This window comes from Vespula pensylvanica, chromosome 23 (assembly GCF_014466175.1).
Source record: "Vespula pensylvanica isolate Volc-1 chromosome 23, ASM1446617v1, whole genome shotgun sequence".
NCBI lineage: Eukaryota > Metazoa > Arthropoda > Insecta > Hymenoptera > Vespidae > Vespula > Vespula pensylvanica.
Genome location: NC_057707.1, coordinates 555,973 through 577,174, shown reverse-complemented (window position 1 = coordinate 577,174; position 21,202 = coordinate 555,973). Strand labels below are relative to the sequence as shown.

Genomic DNA, 21,202 nt, shown 5'->3' with positions numbered 1-21,202 from the left:
ACATTGATTAAATGAATAAAAGAGAAGGGAATAATTTAGCAGGTTTTTCATTCGCATATCTTCGAGAACCTTGATTATTAAAGTAGGATGACGCGAACAAGGAAAATAATATCCTTCAACGGACTTATAGAATCCCTACTACTAGTTACCAGCTCGCCTAACATTGCTTAGTTTCTTTTAAAATCGACGAGCCAGTCGTGAATGTGCTAGTGTTGTGTTAACATCATATATTCTTCTTATCATATAATTAACGCATTTTTTTTTTGTTAATCTACATTAAGCGTAAAAAGAAAAAAAGGTATTTGATAATTTAGCTTACTAGTTGAACAAATAATTTGTTTTTGTTTTTCTTTTTTTTTTTTATCGTTCTATCGGATGATAAAAAGTAGGTAACGGAGATAGTTAATGCTGATGATATCTTTATCGATCGTTAGGTGCCTTGTATAAGTTCTGCGTTTATAATTTCATGTTTCTATATATTCATTTCTTTTTATTTATTTATTTTCTTGTTATAATTATTCAATATATTTGTTTATTATTATATATATATAAAATATATTAGTAAATTTTTTTTAAATTATACTAAAATTTATTATACAAATAGTAAATTATAGTGACAATTATTAAAAGATAATTATTACAAAATTATTAATATAATCACACTATTCATTACTACCTATACTATGTATAATAATATTATTAATGTTGTAATAATTATATTATAGAAAATATATAAGATAATTATTATAATTATTACTATATATACATATATATATATATGTACATATTTATATAGTTTAGTTTACTTTCTCAGTGTAGATCGTAACGATGAAAGCATTACGAAAGATTCACTATTCGTAAGATATATATTTTCCCGCGCTTAGATTCACGAGATTCTAACTTTCCATTTTTTCCTTACACAATCTTTTTATTATTTCACTGTACATCTTCTTATGTGTATATGCCGTGAGATTAGAGATTTTAGATGAATACATAGATAGCTATGTAAATGAACTGAGAAGAGAAGATTATACTTGTTGTATTACCACGTTACTTCTGTTTTTTCCTCCTCTTTATCTTCCTTTTTTTTTTCTTATCTTAATGAATATTTTATGAAGCTATATTGTGGGAGTTTTCTCGTGTTTGTCATTGCACTGAAATTTATTATACATTTTAAATAGAAAGAAAAAGGAAAAGAAAAAGAGATAAAGTAATACGTTTTAAATTTGTCGTTCACGAATATGTATATAGATATATGTATATACTCATGTGCCTTTAAAAATGATGCGTTTCATTAACTCGTAAAAAGATGAATATTATGCAGTGTCGAGAACATGGTGACCTGATATATGATACGTTAATTACATACGAAATTACACTCACGTTTGACCGTAATAACGTAATAATAATTAGTCGTATTATTCGTAACAGAGAGAAAGAAAGAGAGAAAAAGAGAGAGTGAGAAAGAGTGAGAGAGTGAAAGAGGAGTGTCGTGTGTTAAAACATATAAGAATCAAGAAAAGAGGTTAACCAATGAAATATTACATTTTGATATGCTAACAAATATTCGTTATTTTGATTAGTTAACAGTTTTCGCAATGCAGAACTCTCAACCAATCATCCTTCTGCTAATTTCTTTCTTCATTTATAATCGATTTCTCTTTCAACCAATCGATGCGATTGGTAATCTTCGAATAGCTTATCAATGGAAAGAGATCGATTATGATTGGCCAAACGACGATGTCAAAAAATTATTTCCTGATTATAATCGTGAGGATAATCTTCCTTTGGGTTTGGATATCGCTGATAACAGGATCTTTGTGACCGTACCGAGATGGAGAAGAGGAGTTGCTGCTAGTTTAAATTATATCAATCTTAATGGTACGAATTATATTTCCATATCGTTTAAGTTAGTTTGAGAATTCAAATTTTCGCGGGTTGCATGCGAGATCAGCGATGCTCAAATTATTCGAAAGAAATAGATGAAATTTTTGTTTCATTGTATTATCAATAATGTCGTTTTATTTATGTTATGCAAGTAAATATTTGTCACTAATAAACGTATAACACTTTTAACTCTTAAACATTTTTAAATAAATGTAAAAATATTGACGATAATAGGGTAAAAATATTTGTCGATATAAAATTAATGAAAATTTTATATGAACTGTAATTTGAGATCCACTGAAATAGATAGACAAACATGATTCATGTAAAATGACGTTCAGTTGTTATTTATAAAAGAGTTGACAAGTTTTAAGAATTTAGTTACGTTTACTATATCTATGAACATAAGGAAGCTTATTATACAGTGCATGCAGTTGCATAACCTAAATGCTTTAAGCAATGAAATGTAGATAATTGTGAAGAGATAAACCAAAGATTGAAGATCATGCCTTATTCAACTCTGATGTAAGAAGTCATGAAAAATTATTTTTTTTTTAAATTTGTATTTTCCCGTTTAAATTATTTCTAATGTTCTTATCAAATTTTTTTGCTTAATTCTATATATCTTATTTGTAACGTAAATAAGTAAAATTCTGTCTTACAAAGAGATATATATTTATACATACAACTACAAGGTTTTATTAAAAAGTTAACTCGTTTGTTATAGTGTAATTGATTACTCTGATTTACTAGTAAATCATTTATAAAGATAACGTATATTTCAGATACTCGAGAATCACCACCGTTTATACCTTACCCATCTTGGGAAGCTCACGAATATGGAAGCGGAAATGGAACACCAGAACTGGTATCACCCTTTCGATTAAAAGTCGATCGTTGTTCAAGACTTTGGGTTCTTGACACAGGATTAGTTGATATTATGGGAAATCCAGAACAAAGGGTACCACCTGCATTAGTCATTTATGATTTGAAAGATGATACACCCTTACGAAAATTCATCATACCTCCTGATCAAAGGACGGCTGATTCTTTCTTTGCTAATATCGCTGTCGAGGATTATAATTGCGAGGATACTTACGCTTATCTTGGCGACCTCGGTGCTCCAGGATTAGTCGTTTATTCTTGGAAACTTGATCGGTCTTGGCTTGTTAAGCATCACTTCTTTCATCCTGATCCTAAGGTGATTTTATAATTACTATTCTATCTTAGATACAATATATTTAGTCAGTGTTTTCCTATTATGTGTTCAAATTTTCTTTTATTATACTCGGAAAGAAATTGAGAGAGAAAGAGAGAGAGAAAGATCTTTTTTATCATCATATCGTAATAATATTGTTATAATATTATAATTTATTTTAAAGGGAGGCAATTTCAATGTATCTGGCCTAGCATTCGTATGGACTGATGGAATCTTTGGAATGGCTCTGGCACCTACTCCGGATGGATACAGTACTCTTTATTTTCATCCATTATCTAGTACAATGGAGTTTTCTGTTAGTACAAAACTTCTACGAGATCCCGAACGTATTAATTCTCCTGGTATAATAATCACACGCATTTATACTATATATTTATTTAGCTTATATATTATTATATATTACTATATATTTAATTTAGCAATAATAAGGCAATCTATATCTTATTTTGATTTTCTCATTTTTATAGAAAGTTTTCATGAATTTCAACCTCTTGGCTCTCGTGGATCGAATGGTCAGAGCAGTGTCAGCTTTATTGATCCAAATACAGGCGTCATGTTCTATGCTTTAACAAACTTAAATGCTATTGCTTGTTGGAGACCTACTAATAAGTTTAGTCTACAACAACAAAGTTTCGTCTACGTCGACAACGTCACTATGATATTTCCCAACGATTTGAAAGTAATAAAGAATCTCTTTTTTTGATATTTATTATATTTTTCATATATTTTTTTATTATATTGGATTAATAAACTACATTAATTTATATTTAAACAATTTTATCATATTAATATAATATTGTATTTTAATTAATATAATTCTGTATATTATAATACAATACAATTGTTTATATAATATAATTACACAAGAAACAATTGTATGGTATTATTCAAACATATTAATATTCTTTACTAAAAATCATTTATTTCTTTATTTTTAGATAGATCATAAGAGCAACATTTGGATTTTATCAGATCGCTTACCAATCTTCATGTATTCTCGTTTGGATCCTGATGATTACAATTACAGGATTTTGGTTGGATCAACAGAAGATCTCATTCGTGATACAGTTTGTTCGAAAGACTTTGATATCTCATCGAAAAATCCAGATAATTCTGGAATGTCCTTTATTGATACAAATGATATAATTCCTGAGATAAAAAAGGACAGAGAACAACATTATAATGGTGCCGGAGTTAGTGATATATCTAAAACGTTTGGATCATTGATCATTACAATGCTATTTTTCCTTTTTCTTTCATAAAATCTTAATCATAACATTCTCATGTGTTGTCAGTAAGACTATTCGACGTTATCGGTATACATATTTTTTTTTTGATTCATAGGTTCTTGTACAATGCTCTTAAATTTAATCTAATTCTATTTGAAATGTATATACAGCTAACTCTCGTATAACGTGGTATTTAAACAACGCGGTTTGGATATAACGCGATGTTGAAATTTTTACATTTTTATCTTTTCAGTTTATATATTTTTAAAAATACATGTGCGCATTATTTTCCTATCTTCCGTATATTATGTCGGAATACACAGATACGCACGCGCGCATGCATGTATGTTTTTATCATTAATTTTATGATTTGTATATTAATTCAGATATATGAATTACTTAAATTAAATAAAAATATACTCTTATTTATTACATTAATGTTGTTTACATGATTAAAAAAACTTAGAACGATTTACAAAACAATTTATATTCGGAATTAAGATATAGTTTTTTCTATTAAATCCAAGTCTTGTAACGCAATTTATATGGAATGAAATATTATATAAGAGTTACTTGTGTATATATTCGAGTTTACGTATTTGCTTTACACTGCCACATCTAAGAATTTTTCAACATTATTTCCAATATAGATATATATATGTATATATATGTACAATGTGTATATATATATACAGTAGACACACATACGGAATGTAATAACAATTGCAATTTTGTATTCTTTATTACTGATATGCTGATAACATATTTAATGTTCAATGATAAAAATCCCGTATATAAATTTTTCTATGAGATATACTTAAGGAAAAAAAATGTTTAATAATTAACACTTTATTAGATAATTAATTTATATTAACTCTCTATACCGATTTATAAATTTAAGTCTATTATTATTTCTATAATAACAGTATTATTATTAAACATTATATGTAGATATATATTTACCATAAAACACACAATATTTATTTAATCAATCACTTTCAATGGCTGATTAAAGGTCATTAAGGTTAAAGATTAGCTTGGACGTATTTTTTTTTTTTGACGAAGGAACTATATAAGCGAGAAATCGACATTATTTATATAATATATTCGAAGAAAGTGTTACCATTGCATTCCTCGCTTTTTATCATTTATACATTATTGTTTATAAATTAATTAAGTTGTTTTTATTTCCTGAGGGCAGTTCGATTTGTTTGTTATTGTGTGCTATTAATGAAAGTTTCAAGTTAAAATTAAGTGGCCAAGTATTGTTTCAATCATAGAATAAAATTTTCATTCTAATGTATGTAAACAAAAAAAAGAATATATTAAAAAATTTTTCTTTCTTACAAAATCTATTAGAATTATACTTTTAACTTTATTTAATTATTAATTACCATAAAATTAATTAATCATTAATTTTAATTACTAATTTTATTATAATTAATAATTATTAATTTGATGATACGATTTTTATTCAATCTTGCAGTAGTCATTGGAACAATAAAGGAAATTAAAAGAAAAATGTCCAATAAGCAGAAGATTAACAGTTCTATACCAGGTCTAGTTTATCCATTGGCTAGAAATGAAATTATAAAGACACCGTATGGATTTTTAAAAGGAAGAACTCAGCAAGATGGTGCTGAAGGACTCTGGAGAATCAGGAATGGTTTATACGATTTACGAACTTTTGCTAAATCTCATCCTGGTGGTGCCGAATGGATTACTCTTACCAAAGGCACTGACATCACTGAAGCTTTCGAGGTGAATTCATTCATTCATACATGATTTATGTTAACTTTAGAAAATTATTTAACAAAATTACTTTTCTTTATCTTTAGGCACATCATCTAACAGAAAAAGCTGAAAGAATTTTACCCAAATTTTATATTCGTGATGCAACCACGCTAAGATCAATACCATTAACTTTTGAACCTAACGGTTTCTATCGTACTTTCAAGAAACGTGCTTTAGAGGCTCTCAAAGACGTAGATTTTCATCGACCTTCGAAAGTTTCTAATTTCATTGCTGATTCTTTCTTTGCTGCGACAGTTTTCTTCTGTTTGGCTGCTGCCTATTCTCATATTCTGTCATTTATTGCAATCATTATTGCTGGTAAAGAAAAAAAAAAAAAAAAAAAAAAAAAATTATATATATATAAAATCTTTTTTCTTCATTCTTAGGATTTTTCTTGGCATGGACTGCAGTCATTGGTCATAATTATTTTCATATGAGAGATAACTTTCGTATGTATTATTTTGATCTCAGTTTAATGTCATCCAAAGACTGGCGAATCACACATGTTTTGAGTCATCATCTTTATCCAAATACTCTTTGGGATTATGAAATTTATGCTATCGAACCATTACTGAAATGGTTACCAGATAAAAATAAGAATATCATCATAAGTTTTATTTCCCAACTTTCTAGTCCTATTATTTATGCATTGACATTCATTCAACAAGGAGTCAAAAGGTAATTAGAATTTTATATTATCAAATAATTTGTATAATTTCATTTTTTTTCATAGGTACTATTCAGTGATATGGGAATATGGAACAGTGGAAGTTAGAGACATAGTACCTTTCATTCTCCCAATTGCTATGTCATTTGTTGCACCAAGTATATTTGTTGCTTTTCAAACATGGATAATAATCATTTTGATAAGTAGTTTCATATTTAGTTTCATCGGATTTAACGCTGCTCATCATCATCCAAATATATTTCACGATGGAGATATTTATCGGTTTGTTTTTTCTTCTTCTTCTTCTTATTATTATTATTATTTTTTTTTAATCATTTTATGATTTGGTTTACTCAAAATCGAGTATTAATTTAAGGGAAAACTTGGATTGGGGTCTACTCGAATTGGATGCTGTTAGAGAACGTGAAATTATCGACGATGTTCCACTCTTAGTATTAACCAATTTTGGCTCCCATGGTTTACATCATTTGTTACCGGCAGTCGATCATTCGTATCTACCTTTGACTATGCCAGCTTTTCTACAAACTTGTAAAGAATTTGGTATAAGTACTAAAAGATGGACGCAATGGGAACTTTTGAAAGGACAATTCAAACAATTGGCTCGAGTAGAATGTAAAAAGAATCATAGATAATATCTTTGTTAATTAGATAATAATAGATATAAGTATAATTACTTTTCGAAAGTAATTAAATTAATCGATATTGTAGATTGTAATAAGTACTATCGGTAATTTATCAACGATTCGAACAAGTTCTGTCGGTATATTTATTATCGAAGATTTTTCAATCCTTCCATTAAATTTTCTTTAAGTAATAAATAATATTTTCAATAAAAAGAATCTTTAATAATCGAGCAAAAAAAATAAACCTAAGAGAAAACGCATTTCAAGAAGCAAATTATTTCGCATGACGATGTTTTCTTAACTTTATTTATTGCTTATTTACTTTAATAAATACATACTTCGGTCTCTCTTTATAAATTACAATTAAGTTTATAGGATAGGATAATCGTCCGGATGATCGGTGCAATGAGATATTTTATTTGATTTATCATAAGCATCGATCGATTGCGTTTAATTGCGATTATATAAATTTATCGCATAGTTTCTTTCCATCATGTTCGCGTGTATATTTTTTTTATATATCGTTTCTTTATATATTTTTCTTCATTAATATTCGTTCATAAATCTGTCATTTTTGATTTTCTGTTTGTTTGCGGCTGGTTTTTCTTGGGTATGCATGAAGAGATATGCATGTGTGTATATTTGTTTATCTTTGTATGTATGTATATATGTATGTAAATATAACAAATATATCTCTCGTTGGCTCTCGCCTCTCATTGTTCTGCTCGTAGCTCCGTTTTATCTCTCTCTCTCTCTCTTTCTTTCTCTTTCTCTCTCTCTTGCTCTCCCACTCTTTCACGCGTTCTCTCACTCACTCTCTCTCTCTCTCTCCCTCCCTCGACCCTTAGCTCGAGTGGATCTTTCTCTTAGATCATTTATTTCTTTCTTTCTTTTTTTTTTTTTTCAATAATTCGAGCATGTTATATCCAAATCATTTCTTCCATTATTTTTATTTTCATTTCTTTTTAAATAATTTGCCGTTTAGAATATATCTTATTATTTGATTGAATTTATTCCGAATGAAAAAGTTATAGATACTTATTAATTATTTGAAATATAGATATAATATTAAATTGAACGGCATATTAATAACAATAACAGATTTATTAGAAATCTATTATTATTATTATTATCATCATTATTATCATTATCATTATCATTATCATTATCATTATTATTATTATTATTATTATTATTATTATGTAAAACAGTGAGACGACGATGCCGTGATAAATAAATGTTCTCACGAACTCGATCCATTTGTTTCTCTTTCTTTCGTTTTGCAATAAAAATCCATGGACGATTTGTTGTTGTTGTCGTTGTTTTTGTTGGGTTAATTAATTCTTTATCGATCTTTACAAATCACCATCGGGCTGTAGGTCGAAGCGTGGCGGGAATGCGGAACCATCGAACTGGGGCTTGAACGCAGGTCGGTGTGGCTGTAAAAAAACAAAAAAAGAAAAGATTATATAAATTAAAATGGAGGATGTATATTATAAAAATTAAATTTCAATTAAAAAATTCACGACTTTTATCGTAAGTCTTTTTTGGCACTATTTCGAAAGAGAAGTATACATATGGCACGTAGTTCTGTGCAGTTTTGTGTTCTCCTTTCGAATATCACTATGATTTTCTAATTAATTAATTAATCGACTATGGCAGAGCACTCAAAACAACAAAAAATTCAACGAATTCAAATCTTATCAAAAGGGATGTCCTATCTCCCTCTTATAATACATCAATATAACGGCTATGTATTATTTAACAAGTATTATGATTATGATTATTATTATTATTATTATTATTATTATTATTATTATTATTATTATTGTGTGTTACTAACACTATGAACACGGACACATTGAAAACTTGGATATGACTTAATTTTCTTGCACTGTCTAATAAATAAAAAAAAAAAAATTCTTTCAATCTACACCTTTAAAGAGAGAGAGAGAGAGGGAGAGAGAGAGAGTGACACTTATAACAGATTATTATAATCATCATGTATTTTGAAAATTGAATGATCCAGGGATGAATTAATAACGAAGTTAATAACGAAGAAATAAGCTATTTGACGAAAACTCTTGAGACACAGGATATAAGGACAACGAGAAATTAAGGGTGGTATTTTTTGTTCTTGTTGGTTGGAGTAAATATTCGTTTTGAAGGCAAATCAAAAGAGAGACGTTTACTTTTTTCTCGTTTTATGATTTCTTTTCTTCAACTAACTTACATGGACCCAGCAACGCTGTGTTTTTACTCCATCGCGGAGGGCGCCGCCTTGCGGGCCTTCTGTTGCGGCTATACAGGGACACAGAATGAAAGATATATTTTCTATCAGACGATTCAAGAAAAATGGGACACCTAACCGAGAGAGACTATGGAAAGTTTTTTTTTTTCTTTCTTATCTGAAGCTATAGAAATAAAATGTGTTTTGAGACGATGAAAAAATTAAAGAGACGAAACAATTCCTTACCGCTGGGCTTAATCCGCGTGCGGCACTTCCTCCGCGACCTTTAGTGCGGAATTTGGTAATAGCTTGTTCAGCCAAGTCGGCTCTCTCTTCGGCTTCCTCAAGCTCTTGTTGAGCCTTGCGGAACTTGGCAAGATTCAATGCAGCGATTTCCTCTGCTTCCTCGATCTGCCTCTTGTATGTCTTGATCTTCTGCTGAAGTTTGTCGACAAGGTCTTGCATGCGTTCGTGATTCTTACGATCTTCATCAGCCTAGAAGATAACAAATCACATTAGTATTGTTTCAAATAATTTATAATTAAACGATCTAGATGGGATAGTATCTAGTGTTGATTTAGTGGATTATTAATGAAATTGTTTAGAGATTTAGATATACCGAACGAGACAAAACAGGTAAATAGGATCATACCTGGAAGCTAAGTTCCTTAATGCGTCGTTCAGATTTGCGAAGATTCTTCTGAGCATCAGCGTGTCTCCTTTGTTCACCATCAAGTTCATTCTCCAATTCACGTACGCGTTGTTCCAACTTCTGTATTGCTTTCTTGCCGCCCTTCAAAGCATTCGCTTCAGCTTCATCAAGACGAACTTGGAGTTCCTTGATCTGTGTCTCAAGAGCCTTGCGAAGTTTTTCTTGCGTTTGAGCATGATCTTGTTCAGCTCGGAGTTCGTCAGCCAATCGTGCAGCATCGACCATTGCCTTCTTAGCTTTCTCTTCGGAGTTCTTGGCTTCGTTTAGAAGTTCGTCGAGATCAGACTGAGAGAAAAGACAATTTCAATATTGAAAAAAAAAAATATATATATATATATACAAATGTATATATAATCGATATTTTATCTAAACTAGATAATATATGATTAAAAAAGAATTATATTTTTAACTTACATGGAGAGTCTGCAATTCAGCTTCAAGTTTTCTCTTAGCAGCAGAGATGGAAGCATTTTGAGCACTGAGGTCGTTCAATTGTTCGTGGCAATCTGCTAATTCTTGTTCGGCCTGTCTGCGACCACGATCGGCCTGTTCCAGAAGCGTACGGCTTTCTTCAAGTTCATTTTGAAGTGCATTAGCACGACGTTCAGAGATACCAAGAAGTTCTCTTGCTTCGTCACGTGCACGTTGTTCCTCTTCCAAAGCTGTCTGTACATCCTTCAATTGTTGCTGATATCTCTTAATATTCTTTTGAGCTTCGGCATTAGCTTTGTTTGCGTGATCCAAAGCTATTTCTAATTCGTTAATGTCAGCTTCCAATTTCTTTTTCATACGAAGTGCCTCGGCTTTGCCCTGAAATGAACATTTCAATCAGAGATGACAACAATCTTTTTGTTCTTTCAAAGCTTTTATTCAAAGTTTCCATTTACGTACCTTGGCTTCTGCTTCGAGAGATGCTTGCATGGAGTCAAGAGCTCGTTGATGATTCTTCCTTGTGTTCTCAAATTCTTCTTCCTTCTCTTGTATACGACGATCGATTTCTTGTCTTACTTGGCTCAATTCTAATTGGCTTCTGAGTACCTTGTTCTCTTCTTGTTCCAAAGCTGCTTCAGCTTCCTCCAATGCTGCTTGGAGTTCATCTTTCTCGGCCTCCAAACGTTTTCTAGCCTTCTCGATTTCATGAATGTTACGTCCACCCTCACCTATTTGATCCAAAAGATCTTTCACCTCGTCGGCGAGATTCTTGTTTTCACGGCGCACAGCTTCCAATTGTTCTTGACTTTCCTCATAGGCACCTGATTAGGATACAAACGTCGCGGGTTAAATGTATTTTATTAAAATTTTATTTAAAAGAAAAAAGAAAAAAAAAAACAGAGAAAAAAGGAAAAAGAAAAAGAAAATGACAAAAATTTACCTCTGAGCCTGAAGAGCTCGGTACTGTAATTACGACATTCCTTTTGACTGGCATCCAGTTCAGCGGCAAGATCATCAACTTTGAGTTTCCATTCGCCAATAATCTTGTCGAATGCCTTCTGTTTCTTTTCAGCGGCATTGGCGATAGCAGTGGCACGATCGACTTCGATTTGAAGATCCTCGACTTCGGTCGAAAGCCTCTGTTTTGTCTTTTCTAGAGCAATGACCTTTTGGTTGAGGGATTCGATCGTTTCCTCGGCTTCAGCAAGTCGAGCTTGAAGTTTTCGTTTGGCCTCTTCGAGTTCCTCAGCCCTGGCTACTCCTTCGGATTCATATTTCGTACGCCATAATTGAGCCTCGGCGTTAGCCTTGCTCAATTGTCTTTGGAGATCTGCTTTACCCTCAGCTTCTTCTTCAACTTGTTCGCGAATATTGTCCAAGTCGTGTTCCAAATTACGGAATTTACCAAGAAGCGTAGCACGTTCTCTTGATTCCTCGTCAGCAAGCCTCTTTGTATCTTCCAATTGTGTCGTCAACGAGATCTTGATCTTCGACAATTGACTAACCTGAGATTCGGCTTCCTCCAATTGGCGCAACAGGTCACTGTTCTCGATCGACAATTTCTTCTTCGCTGCGTCGAAGTCATTCAATGTACGATTAACTTCTTCTAACTTGCCTTGGGTTTCGTTCAGTTGGTGTTGCAATTGTTTTACAATCTTTTCTTGGGCGGCCTGTTGAAAGTTTAGACGTTCGTATTAGTTGTTTTGCTTTTTTAATTTTAATAATGACTCATAAGCAAGAAGCAAGCAAGCAATGTAACGCAGAAACAAGCGAGAAAGGCCTAGTTCCCTTAATAAAACTCACTCGAATTGTAGAATTTCTCAAATGACATCCTAAGGTATCCTCTTTCATATTCCATCATCCTTGTAAGCTGCTTGGCAAAGCTGTTAGTTGCGTTAGTGCGCATTTATGCGCTAGGAAATATTATTTGGGATACAAGGGTCTTACCTTTTCATTGCTGAGATGATCAACCGTAGCACGAAGGTCGTTCAACTCGCTGAAGTACTGAACCTTTTCTTTTTCGGTCCTGATTGATTATAGAAAATATTGGAAAAAGAGGTAGATTAAGTTAATAATATTATCAACAAATATTACACAACAAGAAAATATAAGAGACAGTTCACAGAAAAATTCTCTCTTTCATATCATTAAGGACAAGTTTATATAAGGACATGTTTATTCATCGTGCAGCGAAGAAGATGATTCTTCAAGGGAAATGATACATGTTACATTCTCGACTTCGTTTTGGAATTCTGAAAAAAAATACGAGGAACAAAAAAAAAGAAAAAGAAGAAAAAACTTTGTGGACAGCATTCGCAAAGACATTTCTTTTTTTTTTTTTTTTTTTTTTCAAATATACCTTCTCCCTAGAAACTTGATCCGTCGCGGCGCGAGAATTATTCAGCTCGGCGTGGATGTCATGGCGGCCCTTTTCGGCCCTATCAAAAACTTCAAATTACTTTTGTGCTAACAAATAATTCGTTCGTTCTAAAGAAAGAAATTTTGAAAAGTTTCTAAACAAGTCGGCATCTCTTCATATACCAATGCAAAATATATGTACTGTCATAATTGTAGCTCTTTTTTTTTTTTGATCGTTGTTTTATTTAAACAAATAAGATATATCATTATTATCAAGTATTCTTACCTAGCCTTCAACTTGTTAAGCGTATCGATTTGTTCTCCCATTTCAGCAACGGCATCATTATGTTTCTTGCGTAAACTAGCAAGAGAAGCTTCATGTTGAATATTAGCTTCTTCGAGATCTCTCCTTAACTTGCTAAGTTCGGCCTCTCTCTTCTTATTCAATTCGATTTGAGCAGAGGTAGCACCACCAGCTTCCTCGAGACGTTCACCAAGTTCTTCCAATTCACGTGCAAGGTCGCTACGTTGTTTCTCAGCTTTGCCACGAGCTCCACGTTCTGCTTCGATCTTTAAAGTAATACAATTTGTAATGGATAAATACCGATAAGATTATCTTCAAGAAAAATGATGTTCATATAAACTTTTAAGGGTCTACCTCTTCCTCGAGTTCTTCGATTCTAGCTTGGAGTTCCTTAATCTGTTTCTGAAGTTTGCCTACTAACGATTGTTCATCTTCCAATTTAGCAGTCAGCGACGAGAGTTCCTTGTCTTTGCGTTGAATAGTTTGTTCTAGTTCCTTCTTGTTCCTTTCTAAATCGGCTACAGCTTCTTGGGTCAATTTCAAGTCACCTTCTACTTTCCTCTTTGCTTTCTCAACGTCAGCGCTAATAAATAAATAAATAAGATTCGTTCACTTGATTTTCAAGAAGAAGAAGAAAGAAAAGACAATTTCAAAGTAAAATCTCTCACCGAGATTTCTTTTCACGTTCCAAAGAATCCTCAAGCTCGTCGAGAGTATGCTCGAGTTTGATCTTAACTTTGTTAAGGTGATTGACTTTGTCCTCGGCTGCTTGAAGTTCCTCGCCCGTCTTTTGATTGATCTCACCCTGGTTCTTCTTCTCTTTATTCAATTTATTAATCAATTCATCTTGATGAGCAATCTCGTCATTCAAGTTACGAATCTGATGATCCTTCGTAGCCTTGTCTTGTTCAGATTTTTGAAGATTAAGTTCTAGATCCTCGATATCTTTCTTCAAACCAGCTACCTCTTGCTCGAGTTTCTTTTTATTTTGGAATAGATTGTTTCTTGCGTCTTCTTCTTCCTTGAACCTGTCATTAAGATCCTAAAAAAATAATAGATGAACTCATTTAGATAATGGAATCAATCATTTAATCGCACAAACATAGTCATTAATAATTCACCTATTTTAATCGCTATCTGTCCAATTTCTTTCTAAAAGTTCCTACTAATATCCTCACTAATTCAAAGTTACGTCATGCTGTCCTCTAAGAGTGCTAATTATTTCATTGGATTCATCAGCCAGCGCATACGTCTGACGTGTCGTGACATGATGAGTTACCTAACGTTGGGTAACGTTCGAATTAATCGACAGAGACAGAAAATAAAGAAAAAGAGAGGAGGATTATTTTGGCATGATCTACCATCTCTCGTCATCCATCATCGTGTAACTTACTACGAAGTCTGGATGGAAGAGGATGCCAAGTGCACTTTTGAGTGGAAAAAACTTTGAAAGTGGTGTGAGAAAGAAGAAGAAGAAGAAGAAGAAGAAGCCGAAGAAGAAGTAGAAGAAGAGGTTGATATGAAGGAGCAACGATGACGAGGATAACGATGATGAAGATGACTTGCTAAATGACGCATACACTACACACCTAATCCAAAGTATAAATACCCTACACCTGTTATCCTCCTTCGTTTTCTCGTCTCCTCCAGCACGTAGGTGCCACGCCCTCTTTTAATAACCTGGAATCTGGGATCGTTGGATCTAAATTTGGAGCGGGAGGAAGTCGGGAGGCAAAATACTCTCTCAGAGAGAGAGAGAGAGAGAGAGAGAGAGAGAGAGAGAGAGAGAGAGAGAGTGAGAGAGTGAGAGAATGAGAGAGTTCTCCCTCCTCCTTCGTCCTACGTTTCTCTCATTTCTCCCTCTTTCTTCCATTTTCCTTCTTCCTGCCCGTAAATGGAGTCTCTTATATATTCAATCGGGACACGAATGAACTCTCCCTCTATTAAGAAAATCTACATTTTACATATTAGTTTGAGAATCGATTAATTATCAGCCTCATAATTAACTTCACTAGGTTTCGTCGAGATGATTAATAATAATCAAGATCGGTTCTCTAGATTAAATCAAAATGATAAAATGAAAATTTGAAGGGAAAAGTTTAAAAGAAGAACTATGAATAATCCGGAGAGTTGAGGAAAAAAATCTCTGGTAAAAATAGATTGAGTGTGGAATGCTGGAATGGGTTGCACGATGAAGCTCGGTCATAAAATTTCTTCTTTCGCGTTTTAACCGAACCGTTCCAGAGGAAGGAAATCATCTGCTTTTTTTTTTTTTTTTTTTTTTCTTTCTAGAAAGTTATTACAGTGATTTTCTTCTTCATCTTCTTCTTTTCGTTTCTTTTATTTTCTTTCTTTGAGAATGACTAAGTCGAACCGATCTTATCTCTACCTCCCCCATTTTCTTTTTCCTGTCTCTTTTTCTGCTTACATATCTCTCCTTTCCTTTTTTTCTCCATTTCTTATAACGTCGACGTACGCGCGTCCGATTATAACTTGTGAGAATAATTTTAGAATACGCATATAAATGACCGAATAAGAGTCGATGTAATCGGATGACTCGGACCAAAAGAAAAATGGCCGTCTACTGAAAGCTCCAAAAATGCGGAGGATGCGTCTGACTAATAGCATAGCTCCTCTACTTATTACCACCACCTACTGATCTCAACTCATCATCGTCAGAAGTAACGTTTCTCTGGCTTCTCGCTCGTGTCAAATTTTATTTTCTCTTGCTAAGATTTTATTTGAATTAATTTTCCTCAAATATTGAGGTTACGTTTTTTTAATTAATTTTAATCGATCAATCGTTACGGTCACCTTATCAATCCAAATATTATCTTCGACTAGATTTTTATGTAAATCACTTTTTTAAAAATGTTGAGGATGTTTTTTGGCTAATAATTTAGCTTTTCTACTGATTAATTCCTATACACTATCTTATAGGTAACATTTTTCTGATTTCGAATATTATCTTCGGCTAGATTTTTATTTAAATTATTTCTCCAAAAACATCGAGGATGTGTCTGACTAATGGCTTAGCTCTTTCATTGATTAATTCCTACAACTACCTTGTATATTATTAATTATATTATTATTAATCTTTTTTTAGTTCCAAATATTATCTTCGATTAGATTTTTATTTAAGTTACTATTCCAAAAATGTTGCAATATTTTTCTGGATTCAAATTTAACTCGCAAGATTTGGCTTTTGCTACGATTAGATTTTTGTTTGGAAACGTTGTTTGTTTTGTATATTATTCTGGTAAAAGTTATTGTAATAATCATAGGAATAATTAATGGGAGAAATGACTAATTAAAATAAACAGATAATATACTGAAAATAACTTACTTGAAGTTGAGATTCCATATCAGCTTTCTGTGCAGCAAGTTTCAAGGACTTCTCCATGTATTCCGAAAGCGAACCCTTTTCACCATCCAATTGCCGTTGCAAGGCATTCTTTTCTGTGGTAAGTTTGGCGTTTTGTTCTTCAAGTTCCTTACGAAGTTTTTCTTCCTTTTCAAAGGCTTCTTGCGCTTTCTTTGCTTTCTCTTCGAGTGCCTGCAATTGTAATTCACCGTCTAGTCGTTCGCCATTTATTAAGGTTTTTGTGTTCTCCATAAGCACAGTATCGCCCATTTTGATAATAATATTAATTTATTCACACACAGAATAGGAAGATAAAAAAAGAAAAGAAAATTCGAAGGAAAAGAAAACAATTGTTCGGAAATATCGTAAGGAAAAAAAATATTTTTTTTCCTATCGATTATATTCGTTTTCGTTATAGCTAAGATTAAGAGGCTTCAATTTCGAAAAGGTCGGAACGAGTTCGCGTTTCCAACTGGATTCTCGTTTACCCGATGCTCAACTTTTCTACCCAAAATCCCCCTCGTATCCATTTGGCTTGCTTCTCGAGGAAGAGTATGAGAACCATCCCCACCACCACTCCAGTGGTGTATATTCGTATAAAAATATTTAGAACGGATCTCCTCCAATGATGGTAGTAGGGATAGGGTAGAAAAGAGAGCGAGCGAGCGAGCGAGAGAGAGAGAGAGAGAGAGAGAACGAAATCGACAAAATTAGAAACGACGATGTTCCCCGGAAGGGCCAGCAATGTCTTCCAGAATCGAGATCTCGTCTCTTTTTAGATTCCAGCAGGTCAATCGTGGATCAACTTTCTCATCGATATTTATTATCTCGTATTTGCTATCTTACTTTTTAAGATATTGTTTCGAAAACAGATTGGTTTCTTATACAGTTTACATAAATAACTTGGATAATTAGTTATTATCAGTCAATTATAATTTGTTGGTTAATATAAATCATATATGAAAGATATCTGACGATTAATAAATCAATCTTTTTTAACTCGTACAAGGTACTCTACTATTTTATAATAACGATGATCATGATGATAATAATAATCATTGATTTTCGGACAATGCCTTTGCAATCTGACATTTATAGATGAGAAAGGATCGTAGTAAGATTCTGATTCATGCACCAAATGTCCTTCTCTATTTTTGGATCACGTAATATGAAATGAGAATAGGCAGAGAGTGCCTTTTTAGCAAACACGTATCTAAGAATATATGCTCGAAGAGCTCCTCGTAAAGAAAATGTTGAAGATCTTTTTTCTAACACGTATAATCGTTGTTGTGTGTATTCTTCTATATAATACTTTTCATATCTCTCTTTGCAAAATTTGCCATTGGTATAAATTGAATACACAGAAGAGGAGAAAGTCTGCCAAACGTGTAAATAAACTTGCCAGGAAATCTCTGGAAACGAAGAAACGAAGAGGAGGCGAAACTCTTGAAAAAAATCTCAAACTTCTCTCGAAGTATATTTTTCTAAGCAAGATTATTATACCGTGTTCCAAAAATTGATCGACATTTGGTATCATCATCGGTTTCTTTGAAGATAGCATAAACACGAATGATAAATCAAATAATTGATCATTTTTATAGTCAAAGTTATGGGAATGAGATCATCTGATCCTAGTTGACGTAATTTTGAATTTATATTAAAATGGTTGAATCCTTCGAGTAAGAAATAATGAGGATTTCTATAAAACTTACAGCCAATTCGTCCTCGATACGGGTAGCATTGAGAAGAGGTTTGATCTTTTGCCATAATTTCCACCATGGCCAGGTACGAAGTTGAAGATACTTTCTCAAATTTCTTTGGACAACGACAAGGGCCAAACGTTGATCTTGTAGTTTCTTGTAATCTTTACGCGAGAGATAACCTCGAATAAAGGCTTGCATCCAGGATACGATCTTGCCTAAACGTTCGTCACGAAGTTCTTCCATCTGACCCAAGACTCCGGCACGGAAGAATACCTGTTATCGTCGAAGATTTACAATCAGATAGAATCATTGTCCATAATGATCGGAGTATGTTGATTATTTCATTATAATTATCATAATAATTTTCTATTTAATTATTTTATTACTAATTGTAATATGTATTCTTGATTAGATCTTTGGTGAAATAATCAACAAACTTTTCTTCCGTTTTCATGTTTAAATCAATCCAATCGTGCAATACTTCAAAGTAAGATCAACACTCATGGTATACTTAAGATTTTCACATTGATGCAAATAAACAATTAAGTATTAAACAGCGATAAAATCGATATTAAAGTCAGGATACAAAGTTCTTATTTATAATTTCACACGACAAGGCAGAGTGAAGCAGTAATAACGTTTTGCTAGAAATAAAGGATATATCAATGATTAGTAAAATAAGATTCGCATGATTAGAAAAGCACAGTCCTTGGTCTAAGATTCTGTTAAGGCATTTCTCTTGCGACCCAAAGGTATCCAAGTACCTTGGTAAGACCCATACGATATTGGTCAGGTTCCAAATTGATAGCGTCGAGGATCAGCTGAGTTGCCTTTAGCGGTTCGCAAGGTTCTTTGATGGCATTGGCGCACAGAATTTTGTATCTGTGTTGTTGCGTCGTTGTTGTATAATTACATTTATTGCGGTTTGGATAGTCAGGTACGGGTACGGAACAAACAAAAATGATCACAAAAAGGTTAGAGTAATTTATCTCACAGCGTCTCTTTGCTGTTTGTAAAGATAAATCCCTTCTTATTTTCTTTTCTTTTTTATTTTGAGTTATTAGAATCAACGAATTGGACAACGATCGCATCATTTTCGAAAGAACCTTTTCTAAATTATAAGATAATAAGATACATGTAGAAAGTATTTTTAAAAATCTTTAAAAAATCTGTTCTCTCGAAAATCTGCATTATCTTTTGTTATTACGTATTCAATCACGAGAGGCAGGTTGTTATTTGTTCATTAATTACTTAATCCTTAACATCTGAGACGAGTCGATTGTTTCGTATGAGACAACATCGATCAACTAAGTTCACCGTAGATATATATATATATATATACACATACATACAAACATATAATTTACGAAATATTTCACTAATTTATTTGGCATAGCTGGAATAAACTTATGCTATTTGTGAAAATAACTGAAAATTTATGTATTTATAGCAAAGCACTGGGAATTCTTTCATTAATGCCAAGGTTAAGAAAGAAATCGTTGTTGCCTCGTCAATCTTAGCGCATTAACATCGACTCTTAATGATCAAAATGTCTCTTTTGATCAAAATTCTCGAGACGAAACTCTCATTTGCACAAGGATAACGTGCCTTGGTATGTCCAAGACGGTATTGATCAGGATCAAGACCAGACCCTTCCAAAATTGCTGCGGCAGCCTTCTTTGGATCTCCACCGCATTTATCAACTGCTGCAGGTGCCAAGATCTTGTACCTAAGGTTTAGGGTTGAACAGGGGACAAACAGGTGTATGGAAGAATTAATACAAGGGTAACACAACTTTCATGGATTTTATATCTGCCATTTCCTAAGTTTCTCTCTCCTTTTGGACTTATTCCTTTTCTTCATTGGCCCCACATTGGTCTCATCGTCGCATCATGATATTTTTTATAAAATCAATAACGATTACAAGGGGTCACACGGGAATATCAATCAAAGGGCTACAGATTCATTGACTTTTTTTTTTCTCGTAATTACCATCAGGGACTACGTCTATTCTATTGGAACGGTTCTAACTAGGATCAATAACGTCGATCACACAATTTCAAATCTACATTTTCGGATATTTTTCAAACGGGTTTTTCAATTCACTACTATGGACTTTCAATGGATTTTTCAAAGACATATCATCGTGCTTAATAATAAAATATTTTTCCAAATTCCCAATGAAATGCTCGTTACATCTTATTCGCTCTTATCGATTGATATTTATTTAGGATATTTTTGGAAAAATATTTATTTGTAATTATTACTTTGGAAAATGAAAATATCTTTCAGAGTTTTATCAACTAGCCTTTGTATGACCGATCCTGTAGCTGTCGGGATCTAGACCAATTTCTTCAAAACATTTTGCAGCAGCCACCTTTGGATCCTTTTGGGATGCCATAACAGCTGGCGCTAAGATCATGTAACTGTACGGTCACAAGATAAAACTTGTATTACTTTGTCAACGAATCATTGTTTCAGAACAGCCGTGATAACATTTGTCCTAAACTAATATATACATATATATTATTTTAACTTGTTGGGGCCTGAACTATGATCACCATAGGAGCTAAAATATGTCAATTTAAATCGAATAAATCACTTTGAAGAAGATTCCAACAGAAGATATTTAAATATTAACATCTCTTGGAATCTTCTT

The 21,202-nt window shown here is 32.6% G+C and overlaps 3 protein-coding genes across 37 annotated transcripts in view; 2 read left to right on the top strand and 1 right to left on the bottom strand.

The window, feature by feature from the left end:
* The first annotated feature begins 181 nt into the window (after positions 1 to 181).
* On the top strand, positions 182 to 4,717 carry LOC122636643 (protein yellow-like). 2 transcript variants are annotated; one of them, XM_043828103.1, is made up of 6 exons: positions 182 to 298; positions 1,584 to 1,881; positions 2,673 to 3,088; positions 3,270 to 3,447; positions 3,574 to 3,785; positions 4,045 to 4,717. In XM_043828103.1, exons 2-6 carry the CDS (start codon positions 1,599 to 1,601, stop codon positions 4,366 to 4,368), a joined length of 1,413 nt encoding a protein of 470 aa, XP_043684038.1. In that variant the 5' UTR covers positions 182 to 298; positions 1,584 to 1,598; the 3' UTR covers positions 4,369 to 4,717. The 2 variants fall into 2 exon arrangements, with proteins under 2 accessions (XP_043684038.1, XP_043684040.1); XM_043828105.1 differs by lacking the exons at positions 182 to 298; positions 1,584 to 1,881 and adding an exon at positions 2,194 to 2,413 and having other exon boundaries at positions 2,669 to 3,088; positions 4,045 to 4,716.
* Positions 4,718 to 5,252: 535 nt separating this feature from the next.
* On the top strand, positions 5,253 to 8,170 carry LOC122636644 (cytochrome b5-related protein). Of its 2 annotated transcripts, none has more exons than XM_043828107.1 (6): positions 5,253 to 5,592; positions 5,822 to 6,096; positions 6,174 to 6,447; positions 6,516 to 6,807; positions 6,863 to 7,078; positions 7,173 to 8,170. In XM_043828107.1, exons 2-6 carry the CDS (start codon positions 5,857 to 5,859, stop codon positions 7,447 to 7,449), a joined length of 1,299 nt encoding a protein of 432 aa, XP_043684042.1. In that variant the 5' UTR covers positions 5,253 to 5,592; positions 5,822 to 5,856; the 3' UTR covers positions 7,450 to 8,170. The 2 variants fall into 2 exon arrangements, with proteins under 2 accessions (XP_043684042.1, XP_043684041.1); XM_043828106.1 differs by having other exon boundaries at positions 5,253 to 5,635.
* Positions 8,171 to 8,768: 598 nt separating this feature from the next.
* LOC122636634 (myosin heavy chain, muscle) overlaps positions 8,769 to 21,202 on the bottom strand; it is a 29,018-nt gene continuing 16,584 nt past the window's right edge. For 12 of the 33 annotated variants that reach the window (XM_043828060.1, XM_043828059.1, XM_043828061.1 and 9 more), the window contains exons 13-25: positions 20,152 to 20,272; positions 18,553 to 18,816; positions 16,823 to 17,032; positions 14,145 to 14,518; positions 13,831 to 14,059; positions 13,459 to 13,742; positions 12,762 to 12,840; positions 11,755 to 12,484; positions 11,274 to 11,635; positions 10,797 to 11,192; positions 10,323 to 10,667; positions 9,917 to 10,165; positions 8,769 to 8,879 (exon numbers count right to left, since the gene is read on the bottom strand). In XM_043828060.1, the coding sequence (XP_043683995.1) occupies positions 8,796 to 8,879; positions 9,917 to 10,165; positions 10,323 to 10,667; positions 10,797 to 11,192; positions 11,274 to 11,635; positions 11,755 to 12,484; positions 12,762 to 12,840; positions 13,459 to 13,742; positions 13,831 to 14,059; positions 14,145 to 14,518; positions 16,823 to 17,032; positions 18,553 to 18,816; positions 20,152 to 20,272 (3,727 nt within the window). In that variant the 3' untranslated portion in view covers positions 8,769 to 8,795. Of the gene's footprint in view, positions 8,880 to 9,673; positions 9,742 to 9,916; positions 10,166 to 10,322; positions 10,668 to 10,796; positions 11,193 to 11,273; positions 11,636 to 11,754; positions 12,485 to 12,761; positions 12,841 to 13,173; positions 13,253 to 13,458; positions 13,743 to 13,830; positions 14,060 to 14,144; positions 14,519 to 16,822; positions 17,033 to 18,552; positions 18,817 to 19,307; positions 19,426 to 20,151; positions 20,273 to 20,851; positions 20,970 to 21,202 lie in introns of all 33 variants that reach the window. The other 21 variants (XM_043828081.1, XM_043828074.1, XM_043828073.1 and 18 more) reach the window with 6 other exon arrangements.